Raw genomic sequence first — 13,239 nt, forward strand, 5'->3', positions numbered from 1 at the left:
AATTTTGGGTAAGTACGTACTAACTTGTTTCATTTTGTTGAATCATATCCCATATGACTAGTAGGTCTAACGTCACCACGATAAATATCTATTTTTGTAAATTATTTATAAGGGAGTAATATTTTTCACTGGCTCCGACCTCCGATATAATTATAATAGAGAATGCATTTTGTTTATCTATACAAAAAATTCCAGCCAGTACACTACGACTGGTATATCAAAGACCGTGGTATGTGCTATCCTGTCTGTAGGATGGTGCATATAAAAGATCCCTTGCTACTAATCGAAAAATGTAGTGGATGATAGGCGATGATTAATAAATCAATGTGCTCTAGTGGTGTCGTTAAAGAAAATAAACTTTCTGTACAAAAATGTAAATAAATAAAATAAAATAAATACAATTATATAATACAACAAATAAAAACGTCTTGTTTTAGAGGATCTGTAATTATCTGTAATTAATATTCAAAATCATGTTCGTTTTTTTTTTATGAACAATTATAAACATTGTGCAGCTGCGTTAAAATGCATTATTTAATATAAAACGATACTAAAATAAATAAATAAATAAATGATTTCGTTATAAGCTGCATTCTACAAGGTGTGAAGTAGAGGGTCAATTCAGTTTTAATGAGCATACGTAATGCATGCACACAAAAGCAGATTCCAGCAGTTTTTGAAAGGTGCGACGCTCCCCACCCCATGACCCTGTCTACGGGCCTGCTAGCATTGAGAGAAGTATGTATTGTCTCCACATATACTTTAAATAAAACAAGCTTGGATTATCTGTTGCATTTTGTCACGTATTAATACAAACGACTTTCTGTATTTTATAGCAGCGTGAGTAATACGGCCGTTATTACGAAACCTGTAAATGCCCCAAGGTGCTTTAAACTCAATTGGTCATGATTCAATACACAATTAGCATGGCTACTGTTCAAGGTTGGTCGTGTTGACATATATGTTTTAAAATATTCTTCAATATTATTTTTAGTTTACAACTCATTGTTGTTTTTTCTCCACCTCATTATAACCATGCGTATATATGTATGTGTACTCATACCGAACGCATGTGTACTCGGGACATTCCGCAACCCACCCGCTACTTGCTGATGTAAACAATGACTGGTCAGACTAAATAGGCCATTTCAGACCCACGTGCACCAAGCCACCAGAATCACTCACTGATCATATGATCGGTTAAAGATGATTGGTCGAACCAGCCTTGCCCCTATTTTTCATTGGTTGATTGTTCCCCGCCCTCGCCTTCAATTTGTGTTGATAGTGTAGTCACATATAAAATGGAACGAAAGCCTTGCATCAGGTTTTTTAATATATATGAAAAATGCGAGAGTATTCTGACTGTTATTCACCACAGGCTCCAGACAGCCCACAAATAGTTGAGACGGTAAGATACCTGTTGTTTTTTCATGGTTTATTGTTATTTACATGTTTTATTTTCAAACAAAGAATGTCACTGCCGATAAATAAAAGCCTTAAGGCACAATATGTATAAAATGTTACCCGTATAACAAAAATAAAAGGAATAATACATGCATATTCTTATATATAGGGAAATTAAAAAAGAACGATTTCCAATGCGCCCCAGATTATGGCTTTGTTTATATTTATGCTAATGCGACCACTACAGTACAGTCAGCTGAGCTGGCGAAATGTTTACGCCTTAATTTAATGCAATCTGTATATCGTATTACATGTTTTATGTTGGAGGGGTATATGTTGAAAGAACAAAATAATAAACAAATAATACAAATTTAAATAAAAACGAACGTATTGTGTGTCGCTGAATTCAACGGAACAATTTCAGGAAGTACACGACATACCGATTTGTTTATTTTTAAATAGGTCAAATATGTCACGGCTGATAATCGGTATGGCTTATAACCATGCCTGAACACCACAGACGTGAAGGCTATGTCGACTCGGTCGTACCTAAATGACTTCTGTAGACGTGTGTACACGTTCGAGGATGATTGGAAGATGGTATTGTCAGCATTAGTGTTTGCGCGTGTCTGTAACAGTTGCCAGCATAGCACGCGCTGACCGCGTGCTTGCTTGCCGACTTACTGTTGACAAGAGTACAAAGGTCGAAATCTTCAGCAAGAGGTGTGGTCTGGTTTTTTCGATTCCACAGTCGGATATAGTCATGTGAAATAATTATTTATCTAACTTCAGGCCACCTGCATTATTGAAGATGTAAATATATTTTAAGCTTTATTGAAGCAATGTGTCATGAAATACTTGTTAAAACTGTCGTGGAAGAAATAAAACTTGAACCTTGAATCAAGAGTTCACAGACGCGGAAATGCTATGCAGTCACGTGTGTGACCTTGCCATATTTGGATTGCTTACACACAGTGAGCACGTGTTTTTGCATCGGTGCAGTTATGGCATGCATAGCTGACAGAAATAAATCTGTATTATGAACTAATGTGGTTTTTCGTTACACAGATTACATTTATTACCAAAACGGAGGTTAACAAAACCATTAAATTAAGTTGTAAGTTCTTAAAACGAAAATGTAAATAATAACAATACACCTGTGACGGAAATGTAAAAGTGTAAGGGACCGTTCAACAATTACGTAACTGATAGACGAATTACAAGATTCATTACGAAATGTTAAGAGTGGAGTGAAGGGGTGTTTGTCAAGAGTTGTTTATTAAGCAAAGTGCAACCAGTGATTGCAATTTTATTCTGTAACAGATTATTTTCTGTATAGTATTTATTACCAAAACAAACAAACAACATTTTTATCTTTATACAGAGTAGGACAAAAAACCATACATTTTCATTCTTAGGTGGCGGCCACAGGACTGGAGTTTACAGTCTCATCAGAAAAAAAGAAAAAAAAGAAAAGAAATGTGCCTTGTTTTTTTTTAGTCATCCACTAACAAAAATAAAAATCAAATTTTTACATTAGTAGCAAAGGATCTTTTATATGCACCATCCCACAGGATATCACATACCACAATCTCTATGATATACCAGTCATGATGCACTGGTTGGAATGAGAAATAGCCCAGTGGGCCCACAGACTGGGATCGATCCGAAACCGACCGCACATCAAGCAAGTGCTTTGCCTCCATGGTTTGAGGCTAGCCTTGTAGGTGGGCCCATTGGGCTATTTCTCGTTCCAGCCAGTGCACCACGACTGGTATATCAAAGGCCTTGGTATGTGATATCTTGTCTGTGGGATGGTGCATATAAAAGATCCTTTGCAACTAATGTAAAAATGTAGTGGGTTTCCTCTCTAAGAATATATGTCAACATTACCAATAGCCAATGATTAATAAATTAATGTGCTCTTGTGGTGACGTTAAACAAAACAAATGTTTTAACAAACCATGTCGGTCCAGAATCAGTGTAGTCTCTTTCCTTTCTAAGACAACTAGTATATGTCAGAATTACATAGCCGATGATTAATAAATTACTGCTCTAGTGGTATTGATAAGCAAAACATATTTAACTTTTTTTCGTTTCGCCCTTCTAGGAGAGAGAGATGGTTCTGCGTGGCGCCAGAGCGACGACTTGCACAGACCCGGTGGAGCGCGATGCTGTCGAGACGTTGCTGTCCATCAGCACCAGTCAGCAGAAGCCTGTGGTCGATGATTACCTGCTGCGGCCGGGGAGACTGACCCCACCTTATTCCACCGGGTCTGCCTCACCCCCCTGCTCCGAGGATGGGTCGGACATCACACTGGGCAATGAGGGAATACCAGAACCAAAAATCACAAGAGATTCAAAACTTGCTCGGGTAAATATTTCTTTTCTTTTCTGTATATGTGATTATATATTGTGTGTATAAATAGTCATGGGCCTAATTCACTAAACTCTCGCAACTTTGCGATCTCGCAGTGCAAAGCTAAAAGACTTACAAAGAGGATGCTTTGTTGTCTAGCAGAGCCTAAGAGAGCTTTGTGAATTAGGTCCCTGGTTTTCTAGAATACGGTAGCTCAATGCCCATGGATTTCTCGTACAGATGTCAGACTAGTAAATAGTTACTCTCACCATGACCAATGGCTAGAAAGAACAAATATTATTAAACTAAAAAATCTCCAGAACCCTAACTGAAATGTGACTGTTTTTGTTTACCAAATTCAAATGCAAAGTCTAAAAAAATCATCAATATATTACATCCCAAATTTGTTTTGAGCTTATTACTACCTTTATTCAAACAAATGAAGTTGATAGACAAAAACAGTTGTTGCCATTTTGTTAACATTGGTAAACAAACGTTCTTTAAACACTATAGGCATAATGCAAATGGTAATACGTCAAGCTGCATCAAACCAGATCAATTCCCAATGCTAATAAGTGATAAAGTTTTAGTTTTTTTAAACTGATGTATAAATATAAATAGAAAAGTACACATATAAATTAAAAATGATATACAGTGAAACCTGTCTGAACCGGATCATGGCAGGAACCTAATGTTTATCCCATTTAGACAGGATCCTGTTTTTCGAGGGTCATGTTTTAAAATTTAGAACATTTGAGATCTTGAAACTCTTCCAGCTTTGACAGGAATCCAGTTTGTTCAGGGTGGGCTTAAGACAGGCTTAACAGTATATATTATTTTTAAAAAGTACATACTTCAGAGCCTCAAGTAATAAAATTAGTCATTAAAGGCATACTGTCACGGATTTAAGGACCTTATTTCTCTAAAAATGGATAATAACTAAAAATTACATTAATTGTTGGAAACCAAATCTAGCTATTGCATCACCTTAACTGAACCATGATGGAGTGAAATCCATGTCAACCCTTTTTAGTTTTTGAATTATAGACCATTGCCATTTTACAAAATGTCATTAATAAATGGAGTATGATGGTTATGAACATGGTTGAATAAAGTACATTTAGGGACAAATCGAATTATTTTTGTTCAGGTAATACTTTGTTAGACCATTAAATAGGTCATTGGTCTGAAAATATGCCTTTAATATTACAAAATATGTAATATAATGTTTTCTCCAATAAATTGTAAAGTTTGAATTTTAATTATACATCTTAAGGAAATTTAGTTTTCTTATCTGTACAAAATTGATTTTCAACTACTGTTAAATTTCGATACTGAACAAAATATTCCCTGTACATGTACAAATACGGAACTGTATTTTCAATTATTCTATAAAGTTTCATTTATTGTTATTATTTAGCTTTTGATGGAGCATCCCATTCCGACTGTGAACATGGGTGTGTTTGGAAGACGGTCACCTTCTCCGAATGTGCCACCAGTGCAGGTTCTGTCTGCCTTGCCCAAGATCACAACTCCACAGAATGTGGCGGCAGTGTCTGTGATCATGCCACCAAGGAAACGCAAATACCTGCCCGAGCTGTTTGAAGAGAACAAGGACATTACCAGCTGTGTGTTGCCAGTCCGAGATGCCCTGACACCGCCAGAGAGCCCACTCCTGCCAGCTGCACCTCCCACTGGTCAGCCCCAGTCTCCATGGCAACCAGAAAACAACAAGAGTGTGACCATGTTGCCTGACCATGATCATAAGTACCACATGTCATCTGCCCAGGCAGTGATGTCTGCTCAAACATTGACCTCTGCTAAAGCAGTGACATCTGTTCAAACATTGACATCTGATAAATTTGTGGACCAAAGTTCCTATCTGCCAGCAGGCGACAACACAAAACTAAATCCTGATTGTGAATCCCGACAGAACATTGGCGGTATGGGTGTTCCTCACTGTAGATGCCCAGTGATGGTTCCTGCTACATGTGATCCAGCAGTAACTGCAAGACAACCAGCTGTACCTAGTGGAAAACAGTCAGGAAATTTACCAACTTTCATTGCCAGTCACAATAAACTTTCTGAAAATGGGGCAGTGCCGAAAATGAAGTCCCCATTCCCTATTTTGATTCCGAACATTCTGCCCCTTTCTCAGCCCCCCATTGTTCAGGTGTTTGTATTGGGAGCCGGGTCTGTTGGCACCCGGAAGGATCAGCTGATGAAAAGCAACAATTACTGTGCCATTGCCCCGGCGCCAGTGTTGACCCAGTCGGGCTCACAGTCGGACGAACCACTGAGTGGAGACTTGAAGCGGCGTCGGTCTCATGTGTGCCATTTCAAAGACTGTGATAAGACGTATTTTAAAAGTTCCCACCTGAAAGCGCACATTCGAACACACACAGGTAGGTTTGTTATTATAGCTAAATCAAACTATCCATTTGTTTTATTTAGTAATTCAACTTATGCATGAAATAAGCTGAATTGATGACATTAATGTCTGTAGATTAAAAAAAATTAAAAAAAAATTGGCAAAGTTGTATGGATTTTTAAGGGGAATAGAAAAGTACACAATAGTGCATTTCAAAGTACTGGTAGTATGCTCTAGCTAGGTAGACAAGTTGATGGCTAATGGTAAAGTTCGCCCTGTCATCGTTCAACCTATAAAGGAGTTGGGTTTTTCTTTTCCTCTCCTCTTCACTCATCTTCCGTGCCCTACCTTCCCACTCCACTATTCTTTCCTTCCCTGCAATCTCTCCCCTTCTTTTCCGTTTCCTTTCCTTTTCTTCTTTCCCCATTCTTACTCCCTTTTGGGTTTTTTCCCTTCCTTCCCCTTTCCCTAGGCTTCTCCTTTCATTGTCACCTTCCCTCCCCAGTCCCTTTCCTTTCTCCTTTCCGTTCATATTTAACAAATATATTAAATGTATTAAATTAATTGCCTATTAACTGAACAAAACTTGCCTTCAATTCTCAAACATTAAAACAAAACATTATCCTTTGTGTTTTGTTTTTAATCCAGGTGAAAAGCCGTTTGTTTGTAACTGGGAGTTCTGCCTGCGTCGCTTTGCCCGATCTGATGAACTGTCGCGACACAAGCGTACCCATACTGGAGAGAAGAAGTTTGAGTGTTCTCAGTGCAACAGGAAGTTCATGAGGAGCGACCATCTTAACAAGCATGTTAAGACACACACACTGAGCAAGAAATCTCCTGTGTGGCAGACGGACCAACATGAAGCCAGTTTGATTACCTCGTGACACTGATTCAAGGGTGGTTCTGAGTAGTAAGGGGATGGGTAACACTGATATAAAGGGTGGTTCTCAATAGTAAGTGGAGGGGTAACTGAGCTCACACTGGAACAGATGTTTGGTTTAGCCAATTTTCAGATTTATAGAATATTTCCTTGAAAATGGATTAAAATATGGTTAATTTATGGAATATTTGATTAGCCAAAGACTAAATGTTATAAAAATTGGCTAATTTGGCAATGCACAGCGTGAGCCCTTGGTAACAGTGTTTGCGTCAGATGAATCCCCTCGATCCTTCCCTGGAAAAGCTGACACTGAGAGAAGTGTCTTTGAGCATGTGTTTAAGACGTGTCGAGCAACAATGATGCCAACAGCTTTGGATTGACCATTTGTAATGAACACAAACTGTTGTTCCATTTCCTCTTTGAATTAAGTGTTGTACCTGTGTTTCTAGTCTGCACATCTAGACATCTGTTCAGAGAAACAGCCACAAATGATGTTTTACTGCTGCTTTTAGGGATATGTGAGGTTGTGTGAAAGGCTGAGAAAACTAACTGAATCATCATTATATCTTTTAGACGAGTGAAAAATGCTTGACAGTTTGACAAAATACACAGAAAACCATGTTACTAAACACAAACAGACTTGACCACTGTTCTAGAAATGATTTTTGAAAGTTTTATAGGTGGGTTTTTTTTTTACTTTCATCTTTGTAAAAGTGTTATTGGCCATTCTGCTATACATTATATATTTATACTTCATAAATGGAAGCCATGTGTACTACAATGACTTAAAAGTGTAAGTTTAATTATGACTTATGGAGTCGAATCCACAAAACATCCTAACTTTGTGTTTCCAGTTAAGTGTCATACATTTACAAGTATTTAGTATCTTATTTCAAGTATTTAGTCTCTTTATTTCAAGTATTTAGTATCTTATTTCGTGTAGAAAATTGTCGGTATGGAAAATACATTCTATTAAGGACAAAAAAATAAATCTGTTTTGATATTTTTTAAAACACTATAACAATATTTTACAGCATTAAATGTATATTTATGTGTAGAACAATCCTTATACTTAAAGAAAATTTGAAACATATATTAATAATTTTAAATATGTTTACCATGATTTATATTCCGTAATTTTACAATTTTGTGTATGAAAGTGCAGTCCCGATGTTTTGTGAATTTTGCTCCGGTTGTTTTGGACTGAGTAGGATCTCACATTGTGGTAGACCACCCACCTGAGGTATGGTGGGCTCTGTAAACACCATCCCAGCTCACCCAGTAGGTTATATCCTGTCCCACCCAGTGTTCCACGACTCGTATATAAAATGTGGTATGTGCTATCCTGCCTGTGGGAGAGTGCATGTAAAAGATCCTTGTTGCTAGTCTATGGCTTAAAGACGCCTGTCGCAGTGACAGGTTGTTTCTCATATTAACCCATTAATCTGTCCTGGAAACATTATCCAGATGGTAGGATTGTGAGTCCAGGAAGGCGGACTTTAACATTACCTGAATATGAACACTAAAATGAGTGACATCCTCATTCAGGAAAAACCGATGACAAGTATCTGTTATTTTAGTTCAGACAGAAACTGAAACGAGTCAGCGAAAAGCAACTTTAACATTGTTAGAGTTTGTGATTGTAATCTTGTACGCTATTTTTTTGTAATGGTTATCGTGCATTTGTTTTGTTGTTCTACCAGTTGTCTTTCAGCCATAACTAGTGAAATTCATTTTGAGAATAACTTATTGATGTGTTAGAGGTGTGAATTGTTGATATGCCTGTTGCAAATTGGTTTGCATGTTTTAATCTTTTCTAAAGGTGTTTTGAATGGATTTGAGAAGTTTTCAAGTCTGTGATGAGTGTGTTTGGTACTGTCCTCATGGAACTAATACAATTTACTATGGCAACTTGAAACTGAAGAGGTCTATTGCAAATAGGTGTGGACATATAACTCAAATAGTTGAACTATTTAGAACTGTGCCTGTTTATTCTGTGTAAAAGTTATATACGCCACTAGACATTTTGCTTGCTGAAGTCGCCTCCAAGACATACTTGTAAGTCTTTTCTCTGTTATATACTGATGGGAAGAAATAATGGAACACATGACATTCAATATAATCTTAGATCAAAGTTAATTCACTACTAGCATGGTTTTGTCTCTATTAACGGAAGAAGTAGAATGTGAGATTGAATGTCGCTGATATTGGAGAAAACTGTCAGTTACTTCTTGACACTTTGAATGTCACTGATATTGGAGAAAACTGTCAGTTACTTCTCGACACTTTGAATGTCACTGATATTGGAGAAAACTGTCAGTTACTTCTCGACACTTTGAATGTCACTGATATTGGAGAAAACTCAGTTACTTCTTGACACTTTGAATGTCGCTGATATTGGAGAAAACTCAGTTACTTCTTGACACTTTGAATGTCACTGATATTGGAGAAAACTGTCAGTTACTTCTTGACACTTTGAATGTCACTGATATTGGAGAAAACTGTCAGTTACTTCTTGACACTTTGAATGAGCCCATTGGGCTATTTCTCGTCCCAGCCAGTAGCACCACGACTGGTATATCAAAGGCCATGGTATGTGCTATCCTGTCTGGGATTGTGCATATAAAAGATCCCTTGCTGCTAATGGAAACATGTAGCGGGTTTCCTCTCTATGACTGTGTCAAAATGTCCATATGTTTGACATCCAATAGCTGATGATTAATAAATCAATGTGCTCTAGTGGTGTCATTAAACAAAACAAACTTCTTTCTTTGAATGAGGTTTTGGTTGCAGTTAGTATTTGATGTTACAATTTCTGTGATCCTTTATTTCTTTTGATCAGTATAAAAAATGGATTTTGAGCTCCTAAAAGTTCAGGATGATCATAAACATACTAGAATGTTATATTTTGAGCAAGATGTAAGTAATCTATAAGTTAAAATTACAAACGGCTATAACGGCCAACAGTATTTTATATTTCACTATTATGACTAGGGTGAGTCCCTTTAAAGTTTCTGTTTGGTTTTAGTGTCTTCAGTTGGTGATTATTTCTCAGTAGGACTGTTTCCAAAAGGATCACATGTTACATAATAATTCCAGCCATCCTAATTGTGGTTTAATTATTATTATTTTATTATTACTATTTTTTTTTTTTTTTTAAATAAAGTATCCAGTGTTGTGATTAAATATCTTGTTATTATTATTAGTTCTGAATTTATGACAGATTGTTCATTTTGTTAAATGTAATTATTAATTGTAAGTTATTAATTTTATATGTTTGTTTCTGAAATGTCTGTGAATGTTATTTAAACAATACACCAAAAACAGCCCCTCCACTATGTCCATAATTGTTAGTTGTCTTTTCTGTAAACTTTTGTTCTAAATTATTTCCATTGAGCAAAATAATGTTCTCAATGAATACTGGAAGACTACAAAACAGGAATGTAGATAAAACTTTGTGACTTGAATAATTTCAGCTGTAATGTTTACGATATGTATAATTCAAAGATCCATTATTTGCTCTAATAATGTTGCCAGTAGTCCAGAATATTAAACATCTATGTGTCATGAACTCTTTACATCTAAATGTACTGTTCATAAACAATTGATGCAGGCTGGATGAAAAAATTAAGAGGTAAAACAGGGCTTCTAGAGTCTTTTTTTTGAATCCACTAGCCATGGGATCAACGATTTAAAAAATTTACTAACCATGATTAAAATTCACTAGCCCTACTTTACTTTACTTTAATTTAATACAATTTTACTAAATAATAGTAATAATCAGATATGTCACCTAAAGAGGGAGTTAGAACTTAAAAACACTAACGTTGGGGTTGGATTATGATATTCATATTTACAAAAAGACTTGACTGCAAAATTTGTTTTCACTAGCCATCAGGCATTCCAATAGTAGTTATTTACTAGCCCAACATTGAATATCACTAGCCATGGGAATGGGACTACCATAATCTAGAAACCCTTGGTAAAACAAAAGATTGTTTCAGTTTGCACAATGGCCACAAGTTTGGAATTGTCATACCTACCAGGTCACATGTCTGGCCTTTATATGCATGTTTCATGTATATAATAATAAAATATCCATATTGGATTATTTTTATATCAGTTTTCATCAATATAGAAATATTGATGTGTAATTTGTTTTATTTAATCTGGTAGGATAAGGTTAATTGGCTTATTCTGGAAAACGTTTTTTGGTTCAGTTTTTATATATTTACAGTATTTTCTTTTTATAATATTGTAAAGTGGTTAACAAAAATGTAGCCAGTTGTTAGAAAAACATTTGAAAAATATCACTATTGACCAGATGTCCCTAGCTTTGTGTAAAAAGTAAATTAGAACCATTTTGAGAGTATTTGTTTGTATGACAAGATTGTTGAATGTTTTTTCTTTGCAGTGTATGTGGTAAGGCAGCACTTGTTATGAAATATGTATGTATGTATGTATGTATGTATGTATGTATGTATGTATGTATGTATGTATGTAATATGTATGTATGTATGTATGTATGTATGATTTATTTAATAGTACTGTAGTTATTTATTGTTTATAGTTTGTGTAGTCTTTCAGTTCTCTTTCTGTATAGTGCAAATTTGAGTCAGTAATGACTTTTTCAGTTTTGAAATACAGGATATTTCTATAGTTTTTTTCCTCAGGATATATTTATTTGTATACTCGCCTACAAACAAAACAGTACACGAGGATAATATAATTATTTATATATGTTAAACAACAAAGAAAATATTGTAAACCTTTTTAAAAGCAGAACATTATTGCAATATAAATATGAAAATTCAAATGTCAAAATATCGAGGGGTGGGGGGTGGCAAGTAATAATGATGTTATTTACTGATGTGCAATATTTGTATTCTAGTATAATGCATAGTTTCGTTTTTGGGTGAGTATACATGTGTTATGTATTAATTAAAATTACTGTACATATATGCCGCAAGTAAACAGTAGCTTCTGTGTTTAAAATTCAGCGAAGTTAGGGTTTGTTATATTATGTAAGATATTATGCTAGCTCAAGTGCAGTAGCTTTTCTGTGTACAAATAGATCACCAGTAGTCCTGGTCTGTTTAAAAACTTTACTACCACAAAAGGAACAGCCAGTATGAAATGAAGAACTACATTTGTATTTTGATTTTAACACAGAAACTATCTTTTTAATTGCTGTTTTACAAATCAAATTGAGCCAGTAAGAATGAACCATACATAAAAAAACCAATATATATTTTAAAATGTGCATTGTTTCGTGTTTCCACCTCAAGGCTCAAATCAGTAATGTCCATCTATGTCATCCTACTGTACACATAAGTTTTCTTCCAAGGTTCTGGTGTATTTTGCTTGAAGTTAGTCAGAACGTAAGCTACTTACTAAATATATATTTCTCCGTATCCAGACCGAACACCCCCCCCCCCCCCCCCCACACACACACCATAAAAAACCTAAACCCGGATGGGCCAATTAAACATAATTAAATATTATGTTACATTCTTTCATCTTTTGCACAGTACCATAAATTGCTGTGATCAAAATGTTTGTAAATAAATTAACAACACCCCCACAAAACCCACCCATGTTTACCATGATATTCTTTTTTGTTTGTTTTTCTTAGATTTAATTTTGTCCCAATTTGTTCAGTAGTCTTAGTTATTCATAGAGGTCAGAGGGATTTAATTTAAACTTTTGACCTTTTTTGGTCATATGACAAGTGGCAGACATTTAATGTATTAAAAACATTGCACCGATGGCACTTTCTTACCGACAAGTGGCCAAACTTGACAAATTGATAAAAACATGGCAACAACTGCACTTTCCTAATGACAAATGAATAAAAGCAGGGCAATGTTTAAATATGAGAATCCTTTGAAATTGGGATTCGGCCAGATGACCGCCCTTCCGACCCCTCCTATGCCTCACTCTGTCGACTCCCTTGCTCCGTGATATCTTGGTTACCCGTGGTTGAAAGAGAGACTGTGTACTGTACGTGCTGTTGTTCTTGATCAGAAAGGTTGAGCACCTGCGCTGAACTCCTGACTCCTGATATGTATTATGGCCTCTGGATATCTCGGATTACGTGTTTAGTGACACAGAGAGGCAAATAAAAGGTGTCGCTGCAGAGAAATCAAACGGGTTCGAAGCACGACAGGAGAAGAAAAATTGTGGTGTTGGCGGCAATAAAATATGCGACTGTTTATTGCGTAA

The 13,239-nt window shown here is 35.9% G+C and overlaps 1 protein-coding gene across 1 annotated transcript; it reads left to right on the forward strand.

Annotated features, from left to right (window-relative positions):
- The first annotated feature begins 1,277 nt into the window (after positions 1–1,277).
- LOC121376168 (Krueppel-like factor 10) lies at positions 1,278–9,667 on the forward strand. Its single transcript, XM_041503977.1, has 4 exons — positions 1,278–1,408; positions 3,515–3,778; positions 5,184–6,168; positions 6,783–9,667. The coding sequence occupies exons 1-4, from the start codon at positions 1,346–1,348 to the stop codon at positions 7,016–7,018; spliced, it is 1,548 nt and encodes a 515-aa protein (XP_041359911.1). The 5' UTR covers positions 1,278–1,345; the 3' UTR covers positions 7,019–9,667.
- Positions 9,668–13,239: the final 3,572 nt, after the last annotated feature.

This window comes from Gigantopelta aegis, chromosome 6, assembly GCF_016097555.1.
Source record: "Gigantopelta aegis isolate Gae_Host chromosome 6, Gae_host_genome, whole genome shotgun sequence".
Lineage (NCBI taxonomy): Eukaryota > Metazoa > Mollusca > Gastropoda > Neomphalida > Peltospiridae > Gigantopelta > Gigantopelta aegis.

What these genes read in the sequence shown, in the direction of transcription:
- LOC121376168 (XM_041503977.1), top strand. Translation starts at nt 1,346, where the DNA reads ATGCGAGAGTATTCTGACTGTTATTCACCACAGGCTCCAGACAGCCCA. An exon ending in GCCCACAAATAGTTGAGACG is followed by an intron (nt 1,409 to 3,514) that starts GTAAGATACCTG and finishes TCGCCCTTCTAG; the next exon opens with GAGAGAGAGATGGTTCTGCG. An exon ending in GAGATTCAAAACTTGCTCGG is followed by an intron (nt 3,779 to 5,183) that starts GTAAATATTTCT and finishes GTTATTATTTAG; the next exon opens with CTTTTGATGGAGCATCCCAT.